This window comes from Pollicipes pollicipes, unplaced genomic scaffold (genome assembly GCF_011947565.3).
Source record: "Pollicipes pollicipes isolate AB1234 unplaced genomic scaffold, Ppol_2.1 Scaffold_4740;HRSCAF=5597_pilon_pilon_pilon, whole genome shotgun sequence".
In the NCBI taxonomy this organism is placed as follows: domain Eukaryota; kingdom Metazoa; phylum Arthropoda; class Thecostraca; order Pollicipedomorpha; family Pollicipedidae; genus Pollicipes; species Pollicipes pollicipes.
The window spans coordinates 23,796,843-23,821,153 of NW_023596545.1; the positions used below are offsets into that span (position 1 = coordinate 23,796,843).

General features: G+C 51.9%; 1 protein-coding gene across 1 annotated transcript in view; it reads left to right on the forward strand.

Moving 5' to 3' along the window:
- Positions 1-210: 210 nt before the first annotated feature.
- Positions 211-24,311, forward strand: part of LOC119098075 (zinc finger protein 384) — a 54,701-nt gene continuing 30,600 nt past the window's right edge. The window contains exons 1-2 of the mRNA XM_037221002.1: positions 211-334; positions 18,277-18,499. Of these exons, the coding sequence (XP_037076897.1) occupies positions 239-334; positions 18,277-18,499 (319 nt within the window). The 5' untranslated portion in view covers positions 211-238. The remainder of the gene's footprint in view (positions 335-18,276; positions 18,500-24,311) is intronic.

The window sequence follows — 24,311 nt, forward strand, 5'->3', positions numbered from 1 at the left end:
GGGCGGCCGTCCGCCGAGCCGGGGCACAGCCGCGCGCCGCTGCCGTCAGCGCGGCTCACCACCTGCGTGAGGGCGTGTGCTCGCCGCCGACAAGACGTCTCCGCCGGCCGCGAGCGTCGACGCGCCGGTCCAGCCGCGCGCGCCCCGCGGCGGCGACACGAGTGTGCGGTGTGTCCCCCGCGACGGCGCCGACGACCGGGCGGGCCAGCCCGCGCCGCCGGCCGCCGCCAGCGCCGCCATGGCCATGTACCCGGTGCAGGACTTCGCGGCGCCGCCCAACATGGAGATGTCGCAGTATCAGTACTTCCCGTACCGGCCGCGGCCCGAGCAACAGGTAGGGGAGCAGCGGCGGCCCTCGTCTGGGGCGAGGCGGCGCACCGGAGCCGACTCTGCCGAGTCACGGAGTCCGGTGGCACCCGACAGAGCGCCGTGACTTGCCGTTGGATCGTGAGCTCGCGGCCGGATGGGGACCTCCCCAAATGCGCCGCAGGCCGCCGATCCATCCCTGATCCGCCGTGTGGGCCTCACGTTCAGTGGCCAGATGATTCTGGTAGTGGTCGGACGCTGAGACGAGCAGGCCGAGAGAAGCTGCTGGGAGGCGTGTTAGAGGCCGCAGCCGCGCAAGACACGGCATCGAGCTGGGCGCGGGTCCGGGGAGAAATAGGTCTGGGGCCTTCGAATCCGAGACGCACAGGTTCGAGACAGACAGATTGGGAACCCTGAGATCCAAGACCGACATGTCCGAGGTAGACCGGTACGAGGTCCTCAAGTCTGAGACACTTGGGCACAGGTTTGAGGTTCTCGGGCGGAGAGAGGCAGGAGCGATATCTCCAGATACGAGTCAGAAGAGCCCAAGACCTGTAGACCTCACCTGTGCACATCTGCGAGACCCTTACCTTAAGAATGTTGGCCTAATCCAGGGGTTTGAGAACCTGAGATCGGATACCTCGTACAAGGCGCATACGTCTATTGTGCTCTGCCCCTGGGCAATCAATCAAACATTAGCCCGAGGCTCTCAGGTCTGCAGCGTTGGCTATCTCGCTGTGTCCTCGAAATACGTGGTGAAACTGGATCTATCGGCTCCACAAGGCTTCCATTGCGAAGACCTGGCGTTCAGTGGGAAACATGGATGGGCCATCGCCCAACTTTCTTGGATGCCTTTGGGAAATCAGTTCACAATATCTATATTCCGTGACATTTTTTTAGAATTATAGCCGTTTTTGCGCTGATGCTATACCACAACAGGTGTAACTTCTGAACAAGCAACCGACATACTGGCAATTTTAAGACGTCTGCATTTTGTGGGGTACCTCGGGCCCAACGGCAACACCGCACAACGCGCTGCATACAGTAATGTTGAGATGCCTCCGGCTTGGTGTGGTCCGACGTAGACAAGCGAGCCGTCGAGCCGCTCCGTGACGAGTCGTGGCACAATCTGTCGTCGAGATTGTCCGTTTAGCTTGAATGGCTCTGTACTGAAGTGGCAGGTTTAGGGTGTTCTCAACAGGCCATGCTTAGCAAGGACTCTAATTCGAATGGGTCCTGCAAGACCTGCAAGCCCTGGAAAATGAGCATTTCGATTGACGTACTGTTCCTGACGTTGTGGTACCCTGAGATGGTTCGTGCTTGGGAAGCCTTCATGAACGCCAGAAAACTCCGCTGAAACTAAAAATGAACTGTCGTGTGATTTTGCAAAAGTGTATGAGATGAGCTGAAAGCCACGATGACGTGAGAAGACAGAAACACGAAATTCGCATTGTTTTGCAGGACGTGGATTTGCTTTTGCACCAGGGAACGACAAAGCTGGTCATCTCCACGTGATTTGTTAAGTTGTATGGGGGACGTGTTCCATGCTGGTTTGCACCCATCGCTACATGTCTGCATGCCAACCATCGCATCACTAACTATCATGCGCACTGCGTTGAGGGGTTAGGGTTGCTGAGTTGAAATAATGCCACCAAAGATGGTGGGCATGATTCAAAATATCCCGTCACATCATCTAAAAGGACGTCGATAGGTTGATATTGATTGCACGTAGCTGCGGACCTCGATTCGCAAAAGTCCTAGCACGCACAATCAAAGCCTGTTGTGTTTCAGCCCTAAGCAGCGCTGCACTCATACATGCGCCAAACCGACATGTTCACACCGAAAGTCTGGAAAAAATGAAGGATCTTTTTTGGCAAGCATAGCTGGAGTGAAAAACCTATGCATTTCTTAAATTTCCAAGGCGTGCTGACGAGAACGGTAGCTCCATGTACCAATCACATTGAGCCAAATGAAACAGAAGGCTTGATTACCTCCGACAGAGTGCCACTCCACTCTCCCCCACTTCTCACACGGCATTTCCATCATCCGTTGCTCACTGTGGAGCCGCTGCAACAGCTGGTGAAGCAGCTGGTGGTTATGGCCCAGCAATCGCTGGTCACGAATGTCAATTCGACATTAAACCGCTAGTTAGATACTGCTGTGAGTGCTCTTGCCATACGGGTTACCTGAACACAATTGCACGAGCGCTTCCAACTTTACGGCCCGGGTTGGCAACAATTAACTTCGGAAAGGACTCAAGCGCACGCATGTTTGCAGCGTAGTGAGTTGATTCGGGAGTTTCAGTCTTTCTGGCAAGTCATTCATTAACTATGCATGGACTGAGTCGTGCACTTCGATATCATACATGGGTTAGCGCAAATTAAGCAGGTGTGTACCGCTTTGGCATGAGGCTGTCCCGCATCTTCGTCTGGGACAGTGAGCATTTTATATTTTACCTACAAATTTGCATCCTAATGAAATGAGCGGAAATGGTGCTATTCTCAGTCACGAAATTGTATCCATACATTCTTGTTCGGTTTGCCATTGGAAAACGGACGTATAATTCCCCATGGAGATTGGGCAATCTTGAAGGATTATCTTTTGATGGATATTACAGCCGATTTCATCAGCAACTGATTTAACTCGGGCTCCTGTTTTAATTAAAACTTGGGCGACGAGGTATGTAGTCCGATTCATTTCAAAACTTACCAACTGCGGGCGGCGCCGGTTGAATTTCACGTGGAGGACGTCGAACGGAGCTATTGATTCCGCTCCCCGCACGCTGCCCGACGTCAGTCTGGCACGGCAGAAAACTGCAGAGAACACAGTCGAAGGGCGTGTTTGGTTAGAGGCAGCTCCAGGGCAGTAATCAAGCGAGTGCTGGTGCCGTGTGGAGAGTAATTAAGACAGGCGATTTCCAAAGTATTGGGCTCGACTGTAGCATCCAATCTAACACCAGGTTGCTAGCGCAACATGCGAGTACTCTCTGCAGATCTGTATTGGTATTTGGGAGTTGCTCCTGGCTTTTCAGGTCTTTTCGGGGGCCGACGTATTCAAACGCCAGCGAATAAAGCACAAGCTAGCCTTCTCCACGGGATTGCCTGCGGCAGGAGTGTGACTGCTGGTGCGCGGGATCACTTGCTGCCTTGTTGACTTGTGCGTGCTCTTGCGACTTATGAGCGTTGCTTACCTTTACGGCGGATTCATCAAACAGCAGTGTGGCCCGACCTCCTTCATAGCTGCTGGTTAGATTCCAGTGAGCACATACGCAACATCTAGCACTGCTTTTTCTAAACCAGAAGAAACTACGTGTCCAGAAGGGAAGTTTTACAGCGTTACCAGCCAAGGAAAACGGAAATATCGGCACTCCTTTCGCGGGACTTCAACGCACTTGAACGCTGTGTTATGCTAGGAACAGCGCGCCGCCGGAATGAAACCTCTGTCATGTGCCGACATCCTATGCCCCATGATAAGGCGCTGAAGCCTACAACTTGCGAAAAGATTGCCATTCTTATGGAGAAGTGCTAGTAAAAAATAGGCTACCATGTTAATCAGAGCATTCCGCAACATTCTACACAATTGGCTAAAAACAAATGTGTCAGAGCTCTTGATCTCCTCAAAATGAGCCACCCATCCGGAGCACGCAAGGAAGTACGTGTTCAAGTCGTTCGCTATACACCAATAAAACATGTGAACAGCCTAATGTGATGCAATCGACATAAGTCACACATGCCGTCAATTTCCCGGTGTCCCTCCGCACTCTAAAAAGGTTTCCTTTTGTTTGACCTGACCCAATGTCGTCAGAGGAAAATGGCACCTTACAGTGGTTGGCACTCTTCCTTAACGTGGCGCGACCTCACCTGACCTGAGGTCGACAACGGTCGGAAACGCGAGCCTGATAGTATCTGACCTGACCCGACCCGATATCTCCAGAGGGCAGTCACTGACCGATGGTCGGCCGTGTCCTTTGACCTGACCTGACCTGACTGGATATCAGAAGACGTGATTTCGTACCGGAAGCCAGCGCAGTCCCTGACCTGACCTGACCTGAGGGTCAGAGTCGCGCGCCGGGGGTCGGGCGCCATCCCCTGATCTGACCGCCGCGGTTCGACACCACATCGCCGCTGGACCCTCCTCCCGACGTAATTACCGGCGGTCGGCGGCTATTTTCATCGTGCGTTTTTCATGTAAACGCCGCCCGGGCTAGCGCGGCCGGCGGGACGCTTCAAGAGCGCCGCCCGCCGGTGAGGAGAGATAAACCAGGGCGGCCGCCGGCGCCGCCGGCCGCCGCCGGCCGCCGCCCGCCGCCCGGCCGTCGGCCTGCGGCCACGGCCGTCACCGCCCGCCGCCCGGCCGTCGGCTGCGGCCACGGCCGTCACCGCCCGCCGCCCGGCCGTCGGCCGCGGCCACGGCCGTCACCGCCCGCCCAGAATGGTCAGATCCGTTGGCGGGTCACCTGGTGCTGTACCGCGGGAGCGCAACGACGATCGGAGCACGTTATCAGCCTTGCACTGTGGGTCGGGGCACGGTGCCACCCCTCGTTGGTGTTCGGCACCAGGCGCCATGCTTTACCAGTGCGTGCATTGTTGGTACGGGTGCACAGTTGCTGGTAGTGCCAGTGTACAGTCATTGGTAGTGCCAGCGCGCTAGTGCTGGTGCCAGCGCACTGCACTGTCGATTGCACTGGCCAAGGTACCTACCGCCACGTCAATGTGGCTGTGAGTTTGGTAGCAAGTGTAACCAGTGCAGCGGTTACCATGCATTACCAGCGCGCACTACTAGGGACCATCGTAGCCACATCGGTGTCCGTGAGCGATGGAGTCGCGCCCCAGCGGTGGTCAGCACTCGGAACGCTGGCTTATGAAAGGCACGGACACCTGACACGTGCCTTCGGGACAGGTGTCCGCACGCACATCGTGGCGTAGTTTTGGGTGGTTCCTGATTGGAGCTGACAGGGAGAGATCGGGGATAATGGTTTGTTGGGGTTTGTAGCTCGATAATTTAACGACCATCTGAAGGAAGCCGTCAAAGTCGCCCAACTTACTAAAGTTCGGTTGCATTTTAATATGCAGGCCATGCAACGTAGTGAAAAATATGGACGTCACTTTTGGTAAAAAGCTTACCTGGAACATACGTATGGATTCTGTCAGCAAGCTCTGCATTGGCTCCCTTATCTTCCCACGCGCATGTACGCATGGAGCATCCTGCATCCGAATGCATCGCTACACTCGCTAACAGCCCTTCAACACTGGTCCATCAGCGCCGTTCGAACACGACCGATGGGTAAAAAGGTCTGCAGTCAAAGTCTTGAATATTTTGAATTTCACAGCGAGAAGGCACTCTTGGCCACAAAAACTAGACCACGTCTTGGACCTGCAAGGGAACCTGGGCTGACCGCCAGCGAGGTGACCACTCACCTTGCATCCGGTATCTCCCAAAATGGTCCAGAAGTGATCCTAAAGCCGACTGAAAACGTTTTCGCGCGAAGGGAGCCTGAATGGCTGACAGAGGTCACCTCCACAACCTGTGAAACACGGCAACGGCACCCGAGCCGGGGTCGGCTGCTGCTTGTCCGGCGTTCGCGTACCGAGGCTGGAAAGGGGCGCTACAGCTCGGAAGTGACCTCGTTTGATTCGCCTCGCTGGGACGGAGACGCACCGGGTTCGCCCTGCTGGGACAGAGGCGTACTGGGTTCGCCTTGCTGGAACGGCGACGTACTGGGCTTGCTTCGCTGAGATGGAGACATATCTGGCTCGTTTCACTGGGGTGGAGGTGTACTGGGTTCGCCCTGCTGGAACGGCGACGCACTGGGCTCGCCTCGCTGGAACGGAGACACATGCTGGGCTCGCTTCGAAGAGAATGACGGCACGAACTCCGGGCCGAGTATGAGCGGTCCAGGATCTGGGTGTTCATGTTCAAGGGTGTGCCCGTAAGTGTGTTTTGCGGGCTACCTGAATCTCGCAAATGTAATGTTTTTGTTGCAATATGTGTGTACCTGCGAGCGTGTGTCTGAGCTTAGGTAAATTTTTTATGCACGAGCATCCCGAGTTGATTAGGGTCCCCAGCATCCTGGGTCGATAGCTTCAGAGTACTGTTCATGACCCCTCTATGATAAATTCGAATGGATACTCAAATACAACTGACCGAATAGCGAGCTGAAAGAGCCCCAGCACCACAGTGGCTTGAGCGTTCGGCACGAGCCGCGCCCCCCCCCCCCCCCCACAACCGTGCCTCCGGGCTTAAACGCGAGTGAGGCCGCCGTGATTGGTGGTGTGGCGATCGGCGCCGAAAGCTCTTGTACACCGAGGAACAACTAATCCCATTGGTAAATAGTGAAAGTGCGTAGATCCCATGAAAAGGTCAATGACATCCAGTGTAGGTGCCACCAGTTTGTCAGATTTTTCGTTGGTGTTTCAATCTTTAACGCATGGCTATCTACCGGGGATGTACTAGCTATCAGCAGAGTTCACCGGCTGCTACATCCAGTCCTTTATGAAGAGATCACCCACTTGACGCATTTAATCATTGACCGTTACTCGCCTGTCACACATTTAATTTAGATGTTGCCTATGGTAGAGCCCTGAAATGCCTGGTTCGCTGTCGCATGCCGGAAATTGCTATGCAAAGTAGGCTATATATGGGACAACCCGAAGGAAAAGATCGGTAGAAGAGGTGCCGCGGGAGCTGTAACTTGCAGGGATGACGTTAAATGAAGTACATAGGTCCATACATCCCCCGCTCGGCGAGAGGCTGCGCTGCGGGGCCATCCACGTGCAATGGACGGTGTGTGGTGGGCGGTGCTCGAAGTACGGCGTGGCATCCCCCGGCCCGCTTGGCGGCGGTGTTTGGACGGAAGGCGTTCAGGAGCCCGGCCCAGAGCCCAGACGTCGCTCGGTGTTGCTTGATGGCGCGTCATTGGCGCTTTACCACGTCATTGGCTGCTGACGCAAGGTGGCGTCGACTGCCGCTCGCCCTGACAGGAAGGACGGGCCCCGCGGGGAATCGAGCCCGGTACCTCTGGCTTCCCAGACGCACAGTTCAACCACTGCAATACCGGTGCGGCTGTGGGTGCGGCGGCGTGATTAGCTTCTGCAGATATCTTAAGTAATCGGGGGCACATGGGTCAGGATTGCTGCTGTGATGTTAGCGTGTGACGTTGCCATTATGTAACACTTTAAGGGCGTTCAATCTTTCAAACCGGTCCGTTTGCCATGAAGATTACATCACAGACAACCAAAGATGGACTCAACAGAGACCCGGTCTGCTGTGAGGTGTGTGAACCGAATATCACATCACCTCCACGTGCGAAACCGGGAATGTTCAGTGACCGACCTCTGACCAGTGAGCTGGGGAGTCGGGTCGCGCACGGGTGCGGTCCATCGCCCCATCCGTGACCCCTGTCCCCCCCCCCCCCTGCGCCGCTCACGTACGTCTGCGGCGCTGCGGCGACAAAAACCGGCGCGCTCCGTGTCCGACCATCGGCATCGCATCCATCCATTAGCGGCTACGTGGACCGGAGTGGGCCGGCGCGGCGACGAATTAGCGGGCCGGGCGCGCCGCGAGCTGGCACGCCGGGAGCGCACGTGACTGCCGGCCGTGCGCGCAACACGCCGCGTGCCGACGGCGGCGCGACAGCCAGGACCCACCACGACTGCCCTCAACACTGGCCGGTCCAGACGTCTGTCTAAAGAGAATCTGGGGAAGGGGACATTTTGCAGGAAGTGCGTGACTCAAGGCCCAGTCTGTAAAGGGTCTGTCGCAGCCCTGTCCGTTAGCCCTGTTCCGGCGTCTGCGTCGACAGGACGGGATGGCGCTTGGGGTGTATGGCAGCTGCCAGCCCAGGAACCCAGAATGCTTGCAGTTGGACGATTGTGACAGCTTTGTATTCGGGGCTGTGAGGTTGTGATTTTGGCTGTGGATTGATTTAACTTTTGTCCCAGTTTACGACCTTGGTCCCACCTGAGCGGGATGCTGTAGCCGGGATAGCTCTTGATTTACCAATGCGCGATGCTGGCGTGTTCTCCACCCAGCATCGTGACATCCAATATGTTGCCATTAAAACACTTCGGAATGTGTGATGCGTAAATGTAGTCATGTAGTATATGTAAAGTATACATGATGTAGTCATGTAATGTATATATGATGTAGTCATGTAATGTATATATGTATATTATGTATATTATATTAAATGTATTATCATGTATATTATGTATGTTATATTAGATGTATTATCATGTATATTATATTAGAACAGATTTAAAATGGCATTGAATGGGGTGCCTTCCTTGCCGCAAGCCGCGAAGAGCTACCGTTTTCTCGAACGATCAGAGCGTTCTTCGACCCGCCGACCGCCGGCCGCCGGGCGTCCCGACATTTTGCCCGGCCTCCGTGCGCCTCATCGATTGTGGCTGGCGGGCGTCACGTGACCATCGACACCGACTACCGGCCACTGGCGGGCCGCGCGGCGCAAAAATCGGGCGTGGCGTCGGCTGGCGGCGCCGTCGGCCGGCCGCCGGGGACAGGTGGGTGGCGAGCCGCGCCGCGCCCGGCCGGCGTCAGTCGAGACCGGCGGACAGGTGTGGGGCAGGGCCGTCCGCTGCGGCGGCGACCGCGGCCTGATGGGCCGCCTGACACCGGCGCGGGGCAGCCGCTGGCGCCGTACAGATGCCGGCAGTGGTGGCGGCGAGCCGTGGGGGTCGCGTCACTCTTGGAGCGGCCTGAAGTGGCAATACATGTGCAACGTTTCATGCGAATTCATGAGAGGAATTTTATTGGCCGTGTGCCTTATCGACGGATGAAGACGGAGTGAAAAATATTCAACCATGAAAAAGCTACCATCCATCTACGAGAAACAGGCGTCTAGGCAGTTGTATGTGCTATATTCCTCGAAAATGCATTGAACAGCCTGCATAAATTCATCCATATTTTGTCGCGTGATGCCCTTGCAAAAAGAGGTGAAACATGCCATGGAAATGCTTCCTTGCTGAGAGTTGGATGACTATAAAATATCTGCACGATTCTGTCAGTTTTTTTGTGGAATTGCATGATATATTCTAAGCGCGTGCCCCTCCACATATCTTGCACGGAATGTCGAGATGCACTTGAAAGCAATGTATGCTCCCATTTATGCAGATAATCGCCTCAGATTAACGGCACTGAACATCATACCCAGTTATGTAGCTCTTCAGAATAAGTTGAGGGTTACACAGTAAAAATGGCTAAATCTACGCCCAAAATACGCCCCAAAACGGGCTTCTCCCTTAATTTGGAACACATTCTTCGCAAAGCTGGAGGTTCCAGCCCTCCTCTCCCCAAATGAATATGAAAGTATACCCCTGATCCTACCTGATGTAAGCACAACAGTGCGTAACGTTCACTTAGGTTCCTCGTTGTGATGTACGTCTTAGAGCGCATGTAAGGGGATCGCAATGGCACGTGTCTTCCACAGAGCCTTGTTTATAAGAACATCACGTGCCTTCGAGAAAATATCGTATTCCTCGCCTTTTCATATTAAGAACCATTGTGCTTCTTCCCTGAGGTCTCAAGCCTTCTCTGAGGAAATCCGGTAAAAACCCCTTTGCAAGCCGTCGTATTTTACACATGAGGTACTACAGCGAGTGCATATCAAATATATCAAACAAGTCAAAATGGAACGTCTCCTATGCTAGCAGTGTCGTTTGGGTGCATTATTTAGAGGCGTCGATATAACTCCTGTTCCGCGAATTGCATTACGGCCTTTGTGTCGTTAACAAGTTAAGAAGACCGATATGCATACCATATATAGTGGTAAGCATAATGGTAAATAAGTAATACATAATGTTAATGACCATATACAAAATGGTGAGGAAAGATCAACATGCCTGAAAGCCCCATCTGATTCCGCGTTATTATAGCCAAAGGTTGAAATGGCCGAGAACGTTTACATGTGAGCGGAATTGACTTTGTTTCTATGTTTAAAAGCTTCAAATGGCACGCCTTTGCGTGATCTGGCCGTCCACAACGGCCAGATATGTCGTGCAGGCATTTTGAAGTGACCGTTCATTCACTGACCCGAACATGTGCTCGGTGATGCCAGGGGCGTTCACTGTTGCCCATCGCTTTAGCGTGCACAGCTTCTCTCGTCTGCATCTGACGGTTGATGGTCGTCTGCGACCAGTCTACACGATGTTACAAGTAGTTATGAAATGGTAACTGCTTGTTTTTACCAGCGTCAAGGAGCACCAACGTCCTAACAAATAAAACTCGATTAAAGTAGAAAACAAGATGGTTCGTTTATAGGTGAACAATCGATAATTATCATGTCCATCGCGTTTGTGCTAGACAAAGCTTGGGCTGCACTTCATTGTACTGTCAACTATGTAAGAATTTTGCCTATGGGAAATTAAGTTCTTGAACAGTCACCGTGATGACAGTTAACTTCATGTCTAACATTAATTAGGAACGGAATTACGACTCATTAGGACGGTGACATATCCCGAGAACTTCACATAATCAAAAATAGTCCGTTTGCCGACGGCTCTTCGTAATCCCACGGGGTGCCATGGGTAGTGTCCAGCAGACGTGGCGAAATCGGCGTCCCCTCCCGCGTCCAGGAGAATAAATCCGCCGCTTAGGAGGGCCTAATTCAACAAATTTCCGTTGTAAAGAGTCTCTCGTCCACCGCGAACAGGCGGCAGCGGCCGTCCAGGCGGGCCCACCGTCTGCGGCCGCCTTTTGCCGCGCTTCATGCAGGCATGCACTTTGGTATGTATGTTAACGACGTCCTGCGAGCGGCGCCCGAGAGAGAGAGAGAGAGAGAGAGAGAGAGAGAGAGAGAGAGAGAGAGAGAGAGAGAGAGAGACAGACAGAGAGAGAGAGAGAGAGAGAGACAGGGAGAGAGAGGACAGGAAGAGAGAGAGGAGAGAGAGAGAGAGAGGAGAGAGAAGAGAGAGAGAGAGAGAGAGAGAGAGAGAGAGAGAGAGAGAGAGAGAGAGAGAGAGAGAGAGAGAGAAGAGAGAGAGAGAGAGAGAGAGAGAGAGAGGATATATATATATATATATATATATATATATATATATATATATATATATATATCCCGCCATTTAGCGTTCGTTTACGTGGCAAACACAACTGCAGCGTCCATGCCGCAAAAATCAACCGTCGCCGTTGCACCGGCAGGAAGTAAGACTCGATCGTAAAGATAGCGTCCTTATGACAGAAATTTGCATAGACATCATTATCGGACGATCGGAGATGTGCTATTGGCACGAGTGTTGCGGGCCGTTGGGATCTATCATGCGAGCAATGTGCTGGCAGTTGGCATCTTGTTAAGAAATGTGTACCGAATGAATTGCGGCAGATGTCTGCGATTAGATCATATGCTAAGCGGTGCGGTGCATGCGCTGCGCGGGCCACGAGAGTTTGGACTTCCAGTGCAGCGGATGTGAGCAGTTTTGCCTGCGATGTGTCAGGCAGTGCGACTGCGGAGGGATACCTCAGCCCCTTGAGGCGCTACGACGCGGCGGCTCCGTGTCAGAGTGGCAGGCTCGCTGACGTTGCGAAGTGGGGGCTCACATTTGAGCTGTTGCTGGCTTATTCCTCGGCGGCGGCGGGCTGAAGACTCAGCTCCGTGCCATCTCCGCCCTCCCCCTCTCCCCTCCCCCACCACGAGAAGGTCCTTCGACATGCCGTCCCGCAGGTCAGCCGGCGAGCCGTCCCTGCGTGAGGACCGTCATAGCCGCGTCCCCGCGCCCTGCCCCCGACATCGGCGCCCTCACGATCGCCGTTCGCTGCTCGTCCGCCCTTCTCTGCTCTGTCTGCAGAAGTCTGAAGTCAGGTGGCGGGATCAGTATCCTGCTGATGCCCGCGTTGATTGGTATCGGTTGACAGCTGTGGGTCGATGTGGTGTTGTCGCTCCGGTCCGCGTCAGCTGGCAACAGAGCGATCAGCTGCAGATATGTCGCATTTTCGGCTAATGGTTTCTTCGGCAGAAGTGGCTTACTCCTGTGTTGAGGGCTTTGATCATACCGACTCGATGGCACGATCTCTGCGGCGCTGCAGGTCGCTTTGTAAGCGAATGTTGTCGAACTCGATCGCCGTTCGTGGACCAACCAATTCAAGAATATGTATATTATTGGCGGATTAACTACAACAGCAACGAAATAAAAAAGACCAGCGAATGCATTTATTAGCGATGCTAGAAAGTGTGTTTGTGCGTCTGGGTGTAGTGTGTTTGTCCGTCTGGGTATTCAGAAAGATAAGTGATCCGAACGTCTTCTTTCATGAAAACGAGTGATCGCTGGGAATGCACCTAGGTTGATGATTAAAAACAATTTTGATACTAATGCTACTTTATAAAAGCAGCTGTACGCGTCAAACACATTTGACAAATGAATGTGACACATAAAGTGAAGATGAGGTAGAGGCTGCATCTAGTGTTCTGACCTTTGTAGGTTTTACTTCATTGCGAGTTTGGCTCCAAAATGCACGCGATATTTACCCCATCGATTATGGTCGGCCAGAAATGAAAGAGCCTTTCATATCACAAAGCAACATGTTGTGTATGTATTCCAAAAAACCTCGAGCGTCAGGGGGACAGTAAAACGATTCCCAGGGGCAGGACGGCCACGCTTTTATGCATGCATAATTCATCGTGTGATGCATCAACAGTGCCCAGGCATCTTAAGGCGTGTGTGCACAATATCTGAAACAGATGGCTCTCGTCTTGTACCACCTGCATTGTTTCCACACAATCGCAGCCCAAGGAGGCCATGTTATGAGCACTTCCTTCTGCTATCGACGTTTGAAATGTTTTTCCCAGGCAGGGTTTCGGCGAGCAAGCGCTGAATAAAGATAGGCGCGCTACAGTTTTCCGACTTCTTAAATGCAACCTAACAGGTATCATTTATTTTGACGAGAAATACAAGAGCCCGCCGGCCCGACCGCGTCTAACCAGGAAAGGTTGTATGCAACGTCAACAAGTACCTGGCCTGGTGGCCGCGCTGGGACGAGCTCCGCACAAACTCCCGTCTTGCCTGCGCTGTCTGCCTTGCGCCATGGGCAGTGCTCGCTGTCTGGCTCCTTGCAGCGTTTGCATCTTAACTTCCGTGCATGCTGGGTGCTGATTAGGGCATTTAGCCTGCCCCGCCGACGTGATGTGTGACGGTGGGGGAGTGATATGTAGCTCTGATGTGATATTAAGCGGCTGAATAATTTTCAACCACGCATTTACACTCAAAGCCCTGCGAGAAATACTTAGTGCAGAATGGTCCAAAGGGTCCCAATTTATTTTATTAAATGGTTCGCCTGATTGACTGTGTATAGCAGTAGACAACTGGAGAGCAAACAGCAGATATCAATATGAGGGAGAGATGTATCACAAAATTAGCATAACGTGTTTGCCGTATAACACAGTTTTCTTTCCGCAAGGTGATCGGATGGCAATAGCGAAGTGTTAGCCCGTGTCAGTCTCGCTAACTGTGATAGCTTTCACATTTCATTAACATTCAGGAAGGTAATTTTGTAAAAGGTAAATGTTTTGCGCTTATGCTAGAAAACAACACGAAATAGATCTCCCCAGACTACACGTCAACAACCAAACTTTTCTTATTCCTATCCATCGTGGATTTGCGTTCGGCCGGTACGGTGTTGGTGTGTTCTTAAAAGATTAACACCGCTTGTCGTGCGCCAAGAACAGTATCACGCATTCTGTACCATTGCGCAAGGTGCAAAAAGCATGACATTCATATCACGTCGTTTTCATAAGTGTTTTGCTGTGGACAGCTGAAAGGACACCGTCAGAATAGGCGATACGGGGACTTGCCTCCTCTCCACGAACCTTTGGCAACGTTCCCCTGTAGGCGATGCATGGTTAGAAACGCTGGAAATCCTTACTACACCTCCGACTCTGGACCGCTGGCGTAGTTCCTTGCCGCGCGTCTCAATAGAACACACGAATTTCAATTTCAGCCCCAGTGAAGGAACCCCTGCCTTGTTTTCCTTTTGGAAGTCTCCAAGAGCTGGGAGCTCCAAGTTTCCCAGCTGAAATCCGCGAACGCCGAGGAAAAAGTAGTCCGTGGACCCATTAATTTTCTCGGGTCATTTATAATCCGTCCATTTAATAAATTCCGTCAGTTTGCATAAAGCGCAGCTAAAAACAAAAGCCCCATAGTCATTACTCACACAGCTCATGCATAGGCTCTGATAAGAAAGTTTTTTATTGCAAAGTAAATTGATCCTGGGAGAAATGTACAATCACAGCCGGTTATAAATGATTTCGCTCTGGAAAAAGCGATGATGGATGCCGGCGCCGGTTTTGGGCGGCGGCGCGGATCGATACTGCAAGGAAGGACAGCGGCGGCGCCGATCGGCAGAGGAACAGCGGGGGCCGACGGTGCCGAGGGAAATATCGATGACCGCGGCCGTCGGTCCGCCGACGAACTCTCTCGAACGTTCCTCACCATCTGCGGGAGCGGAGTCGTTACCGTTGAAAATGTTTCCGATTTTGAGTGGTCGCGTGTCCCCTGTTGCAAGTACGCTGGAAATGACAGTCGCTTCCGTGGCGCTCGGGCGGGCAGGTGGCGTGGAAATGCCAGTGACCAGGTTCCTCTGTCCAGCCTGTACATGGGCATCGGTCCGTGCTAGCCGGCTGCGTCAAACATTCCAGGCCGTTACTCACAATGTCGCGATCTGAGGCTACCTGAAACACAGAGACATTCCCGTTAGCGAGCGATGGACGACAGACGGTGTGACGGTTTGCATGTGACAAGGGCTGCGGCCGATGTCTGTCATGGACGTCCCCCACCCGCCGCGAACGAGGAGTGTCGGTCGGTTCCGGCCCCGAAAATCATTCGCAACGGGTTTTCCCGCGCATGTCGTGCCAGCAGGTGTCGTTGAGGTTAACTGTCCAGGCCTCGCTGTTGGTTGCGCGGTGTCACTTGCCCCGACCTGCTGGTTTCGTGCTGGTTTCTATGTCGTGTGGTTGTACGGCTGTCACATGCGGATCACATGCTGGTGTGGATCAGTCGCTGACTGGGAACCGTGGCGAATGGGATGGTACTGGTAAGCAGAGCTCCCGAGCATTCTAGATGTAGGGCTCGTGATGCTTTTGAATCATCACAATTGCTCGACCCTAACAAAGAAGCATTATATATATATATATATATATATATATATATATATATTTAATGCTTCTTTGTTAGGCATTATATATATATATATATATATATATACATATATATAATGAGCATTGGTCATGACTTCAATATAGGATATGATGTATGCACGTTACTTACATACGTTACTGGTTAACGCTTCTAATACATCGCAATTCGCCAAAATTTGGTGAGAGATCGGACTTCGGCTGTAAACTAGGTTGTTTCCAAGACTTGAGTTTATTAAGCTGTTTCCAAGACCCAAGCAGCCAATCCGTGACAACTGTTAACAACGGACACCGCTGCTAAGCGTGCCCTCCGACTTAGGAACAGCTGGCGGTGCTGAGGTGTTTGTGACACTCCGCAACTCCAGGGGCGTATAATTCAGTATGACAGTCGTCGCAAATGCCACACCAAATTTCACAGACGGTACCCAAATGACATCTGTATTTGCCGCTTAACTAGGTGAACTTTCATCTGCATTTTCCAGCCGTGTTTGTCATCTCCTTGGCGATCAAGTTTGATGGTCGGCGACTGACTTGAGCAGTCTGTTCGGCGTCCTGCCGACCTGTGGGCAGTTTCATGAAACAAAATGGTGACGCATTCTCTTTTGAAATGCGTGCTGCGGAGGTACGGGCCAAAAACTACGTAATTTCGCTTACTTCTCATAACCATCTTTGCTTTGTTCTCACAAAGCTTTAGGGGCTGAGCTACCAAAAGGTAATTGTTTAATGAAGCTTGTGAAGTGTGACATGCTATTCCTCTAAATCTTTTGGTGATTTATTTTTGTCAGAAGCTTGCCATTCATGTCTTGTGCAGAGCTTTTCCCTAAACGTGAACGCCATGGGAGGTGGGTAGCGGTCAACATGTACCATCATTATGAAGGTACTAGAGCCCATAGCGTTACGACCGAAGAAACTGCGCAAAATCAATTATTTCGCATTTCAGTATTTGTGTGGATAGAAACACATTTTTTAGAACAAAATGTTTTTACGCCTCTCGGAGAAAACAACATTGGGATATTTGTTTGGCAGGCAAGCCCTTTAACGTGGAATTGACGTTATACCGTACACTTGTGACTGCAATCTCGAACTCTAAGAAACGCGATGAATAGACCGAGAATAGAAAGTTCACTACAGTCCGGTCCGCATGCGCTATTCAGGTGAGTTTTGAAATTTGATATGAATAGTTGATGATTTGATATTGCATTTAATATGGCTCACCTGGAGGTGCTACGAGCGCCATTCATGCCCGTCAAAGTACAGTGAACTGGATGGTGTATTAATTATATTTATCGGAGTTTGAGTTCGCATTCAAGAGTGCACGGTATGATAATGATAAAACTGAAGTCGCAAAGAGGGTCCACTGTAGATAAAGCTAGCCTGTTTCCAATTCGTATGCTTACACGACACAGCCAAAAAAAAAAAAATGCTGTAAGTTGTGGTTTTGCTTGATGAACACGCCACAAGTGTATCAGAGAAGCTGTCACGCCAGTTGCCGCATAATCATGCGCTTCGATTCGCATGACATTACCCGATTTTATGTCGGATTTTGCCCGCTTTTGCTTACCAGATTTGTTATCAGATTGTCATCACGCTAATTCCGTTTCACTTTTCAAATGCTGGCTCTGTGTAAACCGGAGGTAAGCTCCTTAGTGATCCGGAGCTGGTGATTGGGCCGACAGCGCGTGTACGTTAAAGCACCGCTGAGCTTCGGCCTCAACAGCTGCGCTCATTGGCTGGTACATGCCGGCTGAAGCGTCGTCTGCGGAATCTGCACGGGCTGCATAGCTCGCCAGCACATGGCTGATCTGTTCCTGACTCTTTGTGTTTTGTGACGCTGTCGACAGGAGCTTTGCGATGTGATGTCACATTACAGAGAATTGGTGACGTGGGCTGCACAAGCAGGATAGCGATCGTATCCCAAATACATAATTAGCTGCTAAGAACTGAACTGTGCTTAAGTCATGAAGCCTTTGGCCCACCACCGCTGTCAGATTGCGCATTACATTTCACATGTCGGTGGGCAGCTTTGTCAGTGAGAACCCCCACCCCCACACCCCGCCCACACACACTGCGATTGACACTCGCCGTTAGAGCGAAAACACGCATGCTCAGCAGATACCTACCTTTCCATCAAGATATCACTTTGTGGTAGTGAATGCCGTCTTTTGACTGCTGCTTTCGTAAGAAAATAAAACGAAACGTGTCGACTGACCGAAGGTAGTGCACGCTGACACACGCTCCGCCGCGTCAGAAAACCGCAGACCCATGGAAGCCATCGGGACGCGATTCGATCAACTCGGCCTGGGAAACGATAAACCGGCGGTTAACTCAGAGGAGAGGCATGTATGCTCCTCTGACTGCAACTCTGCTGCAGTGAGTCAAGCTATGAGTCAAGTCATTATGCTGCTTCACATCTCCTTCGGCGATGCAGTAGCGGTATTTCATTTGCTTCCAATCTGAAGATTAGTCCACATGAGTCGAGATCTGCTTCTCATTCCTTAGTTTAGTTTTAATGGTGCGGCACGACTATTTTCCGAGGAACCGTTCTGACTGGTGTCAGTTGCCATGGCAGCGTCGGCTGCTGTCCCGAGCTCCCGTGAAACGTACAATTTCAATTGAAATGAATGACCGACTGATCCCGATATCTTCTCTGGCATCTTTCGAATCGATTACGTCTCTGCTGTTCAGTGCAGGATGCCGGATCTCGTAGTCCAACACGTCTATAATTACGACAAAACATAACACCAGCCCCATATCAGAGACGAGTGCCGCCTGCCACTCCCTGTGAGTGGGTGCGGAGCTAGGCTGCCTCTCACCACACCCTGCTGTTGCAGATCTTCATGCACAAGTCGGCGATGCAGCTGCACGCGCGCGAGATGCACCGTAGCGAGGTGAAGCCGCACCAGTGCCAGCAGTGCCTCAAGTCCTTCTCCTCCAATCACCAGCTGGTGCAACACATCCGAGTTCACACCGGCGAAAAGCCGTACAAGTGCTCCTACTGCGACCGCCGCTTCAAGCAGCTCAGCCACGTGCAGCAACACACGCGGCTTCATACAGGTCAGTCAGAGGTCATGAGAGGTCGGCCGGGTTACGTCTGGTCCACCAGGGGTCACCACACATGTCACCAGCGGTCACGGTCTGACGCGCCAAATGGCACGCGTGGTTGCCGCGCTGGGAAGTTAACTTTCATGGAAGGTCGGCAGGGCAACTGGGGGGTCATCAAGGGCGAATGGAAGTCATCATGGTCACCTGAGAGCACTACGGGCCACGTCCAGTAATTTACGGAGGCGCTCGCGGCTCGGACAGGTCATTCAGCGGTCTCAGAGTATCAACAGCGGCCATCTCTCACTGTCCGGAGCGAATCGAGATCACTGTGCGGTATTTGAGTGAAAAGTATAAGCCTTGAACGGCAATATGATCCGTCTTTTTACTCGAGTCCTGTGCATGTTTTAACGGCTTCGTTCCTACACGAGCCACGCCTGCCGGATCGCAATTATGAGTCACTGGCGACAGATGGTCCCAGCTGTGCGTGGCTCTGCACGGTCACAGTGCGTCACGCGGTGTTACGGGACACCGCCAGATGAGCGTCAGGCTTTTTGACACAGAATTCAATGTCACATAAATCATCCGTGTATCGAACTGCGGAATTTGTTCAGGCGTGGGAAACTACCTCGGGGTTATGATTAGTGTAAATGCATTTTCTGACGAAGCAGGAGTGCCTCCCCCAGGTAAAGTAAACGTGCTTACTGCAAAGAAATGCGTTGCATACGTTGTCGAGGAGTAACGCTCACTTGTTTTCGGGAATCCCAGGAATCTGGTAAAATAATCGCTGCTCCTTGCATACAAAACGCAGTAATCAATGATGGCAGTGACTATCAGTGCTCTCAGCCCCACCAAATATGGGTGCAATTAGGCGAGTGTCGCTTTGATTGGCAGCGATAGGCGGCCGACGAGGATGGACCTAGCCCAGCGCATCACGTGAGATTGCCATCGTTCGTACCATTGTGCCTTAAACTCTGCCAGCGCTTGTGCGGTGTTTTTCAGCCATACGCCGTGTTTTTTGGTCCGGTTAACATTTTTGTAGGTCATTATCAGGCTTGCTGTCACCGTTATTTTCTGGCGCGGCCGCCACCGTAACCTGTTCCACTTCGTTGGCAGGTCTACATAAGGTGCTTTGCTCACCTAGTGCCCGGAAAATGACAAGTTATGCTCAGGTCACGTGACACAAAACGGCGCTGCCATGCGGGTACTGCATGCGACTATGTGGATTTGTACGGGTATGAGTCATAGAAGCCATCCGCACTGGATTATATTCACCCGTTTTTCCTATGCAGGCAGCAGGGAAATTACAGGACCCATTTTTTCATATCGTTATACCGATTTTTCCTGCTTATTGTTTTCCCACAATCAAAGTCAATCAAACTGTATTCTGCCAATTTATGGTGGCATGGTAGCGATCCATTCTTTTGGATTTATCACTCGGTCACAGCCTGCAAACCTGATGATACGATAATCTCATGGGAAAAGAGGATTTTTCGACGACGGCGCCTTGTTCTGACCATCAGATATGCCAGCAAAAATCACAAGTCGTGCCCGGTTGAACTGAAGACGACTTGCTGCTCCCAGTCGAGGGCAACAAGGTCCGAGGGTGCGCTTGTAATTTGATAGCGTTGCAAATAGTAAGTATCACGCGCGGGCAAACAACTAACGGCCTCTGGTTCCAGATGTCGTTACCTAATTTGGTTGTCGCATTACTCATAGTAAAAGAAACAGAAACGAGCAACCGGCCACATCGGGAAATGGTTCATCGCACACAACGTTTTTAAAAGAGCTGATTATAGTTGCATCTTCGTGACTAGTAGCAAGAAATGTCAAGGCTTTTCATCACTGAAGGGGCTGGACCCGATTAGCGCGTTAGCATGAGGAGAGGAATTGTTCACTCAGAGAAAAAATGAACGGCGACATGTTTGTGAAATTGTCTCCCCTTTTTCAAATCAATGCTACGCTCGCACTGCTAGCAACTTTCATTTTCTGATCATTTGCGGCATATTTTCGCGAAGTCTAGTCACAGCTGACATTGCGAAAATTCTTTCAAAGAGGCTTGTAAATCGTAAGGGTAGTAACTTGCAAGGACGACACCACATCCCTATTTTGCAAGACAACTATAGGTCGACAGCAAAACATGACATTTTGAAGATATAAAAAGACATTTCTTCTGTTGACCACTCCGAGCCTATTGTTCTCACTAAAACAGTTCGCTCATTCAGCACATGGTTGTTGCTCACCATGGTATACAAGCACTTATCAGCATTGCATGATCGGGGTTGTTTTACCCTTGGGTCAAAACACATGCATGCATCATACAAACTGGAAACAAATGGACGCCAGCGGCATGCTCCAAACTCGCATCGGCGATCTCTTGTGCACAGCGCGTATGGTTCAGAGAAAACAGCTTCTGTCACTGGTGATCCGCTCATGTCAGACAACACCCTCGCAGTTCAGCGGAGGAAGCGTCAGACGGCCGACCGCCTCGTCTTGTCTGAATATATGAATATTAAATATGAATATGAAAGATAGTCTTGTCTGAAACGTGTAGCAATCCCTCATGTCATATGGTTACGACATGTGCATTCTGGTATGCGTTGGCCTCTGTTGAGCGGTACGCGCTGCCGACACAGCAGTGTCAGAAGCCGGAATAGGGTGTCCGCGTGGGATGACTGGGCGGACTTGGGGTGAGGGTGGACGTAGGGTGAAGGGGGTGGGGGCGTGGGGCGAGCACGCTTTGCCTGCGCTCGTGTATCGTGGGATGCAGGGAAGAGCAATCTAGCCCAATGCTTTTGCGTTTACCTTCATTGTTTCCCTCCAGCTCCATGAAATAAATTATGTTCTTATTCTCAGCTCGCTACTCACGTGTCATGAGCCTCAACTCAGGCGTAATCCTAAATGTTCGGCACTGCACGTGATGAACATCGTCTAGCCCACATAATAGACATATCACGAACTCTCGCGTCACGAGATACGCTGCCGAACTCATTCGCAAAATGTCGTCCTACAGGCGAAACCCTCGTCTCGGAGGGCCTTAAGCGCATCGTCACTAATGTGTCGGCAGTTGACTTGGTTCCTTCGGCGTCCCACCGCCAAGCGTAGCGCGTCCACCACCATGTTTAATGTCCAATTAAGCTATTTAATTACGGCCCCGCTCCTGTTTTGGAATCCGAGCGGGGCAGACCGGTAAAAAAGGAAATTACAAGTCGCACGGAGCTGCCGTTACGAAAACGCTTCGCAAACCAAAGTCGCCCCTGCAAGGGCTATAATTTCAGCCGGACTGGTGGCTGGGCGCCGCACGCGAGCCCCCGTGCGGACGTCTCACGTCTGAACCGAGATCAGCCCGCGGCCACGTTCGAACACGTGCAGCCAGTGGTCATTGGCACCACGGGGCCGATGCTAACACCTCTGCATAGGGTTTGGCGGCAGCTGACGTCAGTTCTGGTAGCCTGATAATTCAGCACCGGGTTCCAATTGCGATTTTTTCCCCAGTATGCCTTTAAATAGTTCTGTATTTTATGTCTTCTGACTTCTTTGCCCCATTCTACAGGTGGAAAGCGTATGGACTTCAGAGAATGAGGGAGTCAGCACTAATTTTGAATCCCATTCTTGCTATGCATCACCGTAGGATTTACGCTGCACTTCCACGACAGAGCCGGGCAGTGTCCTCTCCTCTCCGCCACCTGTGTACGCCTATGGACCATACTTCAACACCGGCCGTTTTCCCGATACTAAAACCTCTGTTCACTTCCCCGCACAACGCATAACTGGCATCCATCCCCGAATCTGTACACATAGTGTGGTAAGACCGCCTGCAGGGTGAGCCATGACAAGCCAGCGGTGCGCGAAGCGCGGCCGTCGCTAAGGGCGGCGCCGCTTGGGGGGGGAGGGGGGGGGGTCTGGCCGCCGCCGTGGGCGGTGCCGCCCGTGACGGCACGGCCTCCGACTGCGCCAGGCACGTGCGCCCGGCGCACGTCCCGCGGGAGGCGTCACTCGTGCATGACCTGACCCCACTTCCGCTGTCTGGCCAACCGGGCCCACCGCGCTCACGCCGGGGAACCGCGGGCGCGTCTCTCTCTCTCTCTCTCTCTCTCTCCCTCCCCGCTCTCTTCCTCGCTCTCTCTTCTCTCTCTCTCTCTCTCTTCTCTCTCTCTCCTCTCTACTCTCTCTCTCTCTCTCTCTCTCTCTCTCCTCTCTCTCTCTCTCTCTCTCTCTCTCTCTCTCTCTCTCTCTCTCTCTCTCTATCTCTCTATCTCTTCTCTCTCTCTCTCTCTCTCGCTCTTTTCTCTCTCCTCCCTCTCTCTCGTCTTGTTTTCCTGCTCTCCGTCCCCTGTATAGCGTGCCCTTTCATCCCGTAATTCGCCTTCTTTAGTACGACAACCATTAAAGCATATTGTCATGTAGCCCAAACATCTCATTTCTCCATAAGACAGGCCTGCCAGCCTGAGCTGCCAGCCTGGATGTTGTCTCTGACTGAGCCGGTCAGTCTGCTGTGTCGGGGCGAGCTGATCATTACACGCCGTAAGCCGAACTCACCACTTATATTCAGCCAAGCCTGTTCATACGGTGTCGGTTTTCCTCCCAGTTTTGGAGTCGCCTGGTACAGATTCTTCAGCATTTTTTTGCGGTGTTTCCTGAAACTGCGCTTCTTCCGCGATTGTGCAGTTCCCACGCTGGGCGCAGGCCGCTCCACACCGATAAGGCTGAATTTTCAGCTCTGTCAACTGCGTGATGGGGTTTCTTAGATCGAAGGACGATAATGCAGGCCTGAAAGATGCGCTGGGACTCGCGGCGCCGCGAATAGCCGCCTGTGCAGTGTCATCTGGACCGGCCTGCGATACGATCGGCGGCCGGCCCGCTGGCTCGGGGTGAGGTCGGCTGCAGCGGCAGCGGTAGACGCCGCCGCCGCTGCAGCGCCGCTTGGGACCGCTTGGGACCATGTCGCCTCTTGGGACCATGTCGCCGTTTGGTACCACCTTCGCGTTCGGTTCGGTTCGCGTGATGGCACCTCAGGGCCGGTTCGCGTGATGAGAGGTGCCAGACGCCACCCTGCTAACGGCTGTCATGCAGTCGCGGGTGATTGGATTTTCTGGATTTTCGATTTCTGGATACATTGAAGAACCCAGTAACGCAGATTGTAAATCTACATGCATTTACAATCTACTAAAGATTTGTTTTAACATGGCCAACCCATGGCCAACTGGAAACGCTCAGCCTCCATTCAGAATCGATCAGTAAAAACAATTATGTAACAAGGTGTTGGGCATACGCGCTCGCAAGTCATACAAGCAAAAACCCCGACGCCAGCTGTTGCAGTCTCCATAGTCCGGTGTCGGTTCTTTGGCTTATACTTAGGGGTGGTCAATGGATGGATCATAACGATTACGTATCCTTAAGAAGTACCTTTGACAATATTTTTATTACACTAAGATGGATAATGATGACTTTTGAGACATCTATGGGGGCAGTAATGACCTTTAAAACACCAATCCGCACGTTTCAAAGGTAAACTGGGCGTCAATTTTACCTGTGCGATTTTAAATTGATCATGGGACCGGATCAGTATTAACAGCACCACGAACTGGTGCTGGACTTTGGTGATGGATCTGGAAGAGTAAAGATAGAATCCCTATTTTTCGTGTTGCCGTAACCGCTTATCTGCACAGAGGACAGCTGCAAGATTGTGCAAGTGAAATATGCACCCCAGTCTAATCTTTAAATTGTTCGGATTTATTTTGGAAGGGTTTCGGAAGCATTATTTCATGGTGTTGGCTCTCTTGCGCCCGGCATCCGCCAACCGGTGTTATTCGCAGCGTCCAACGGC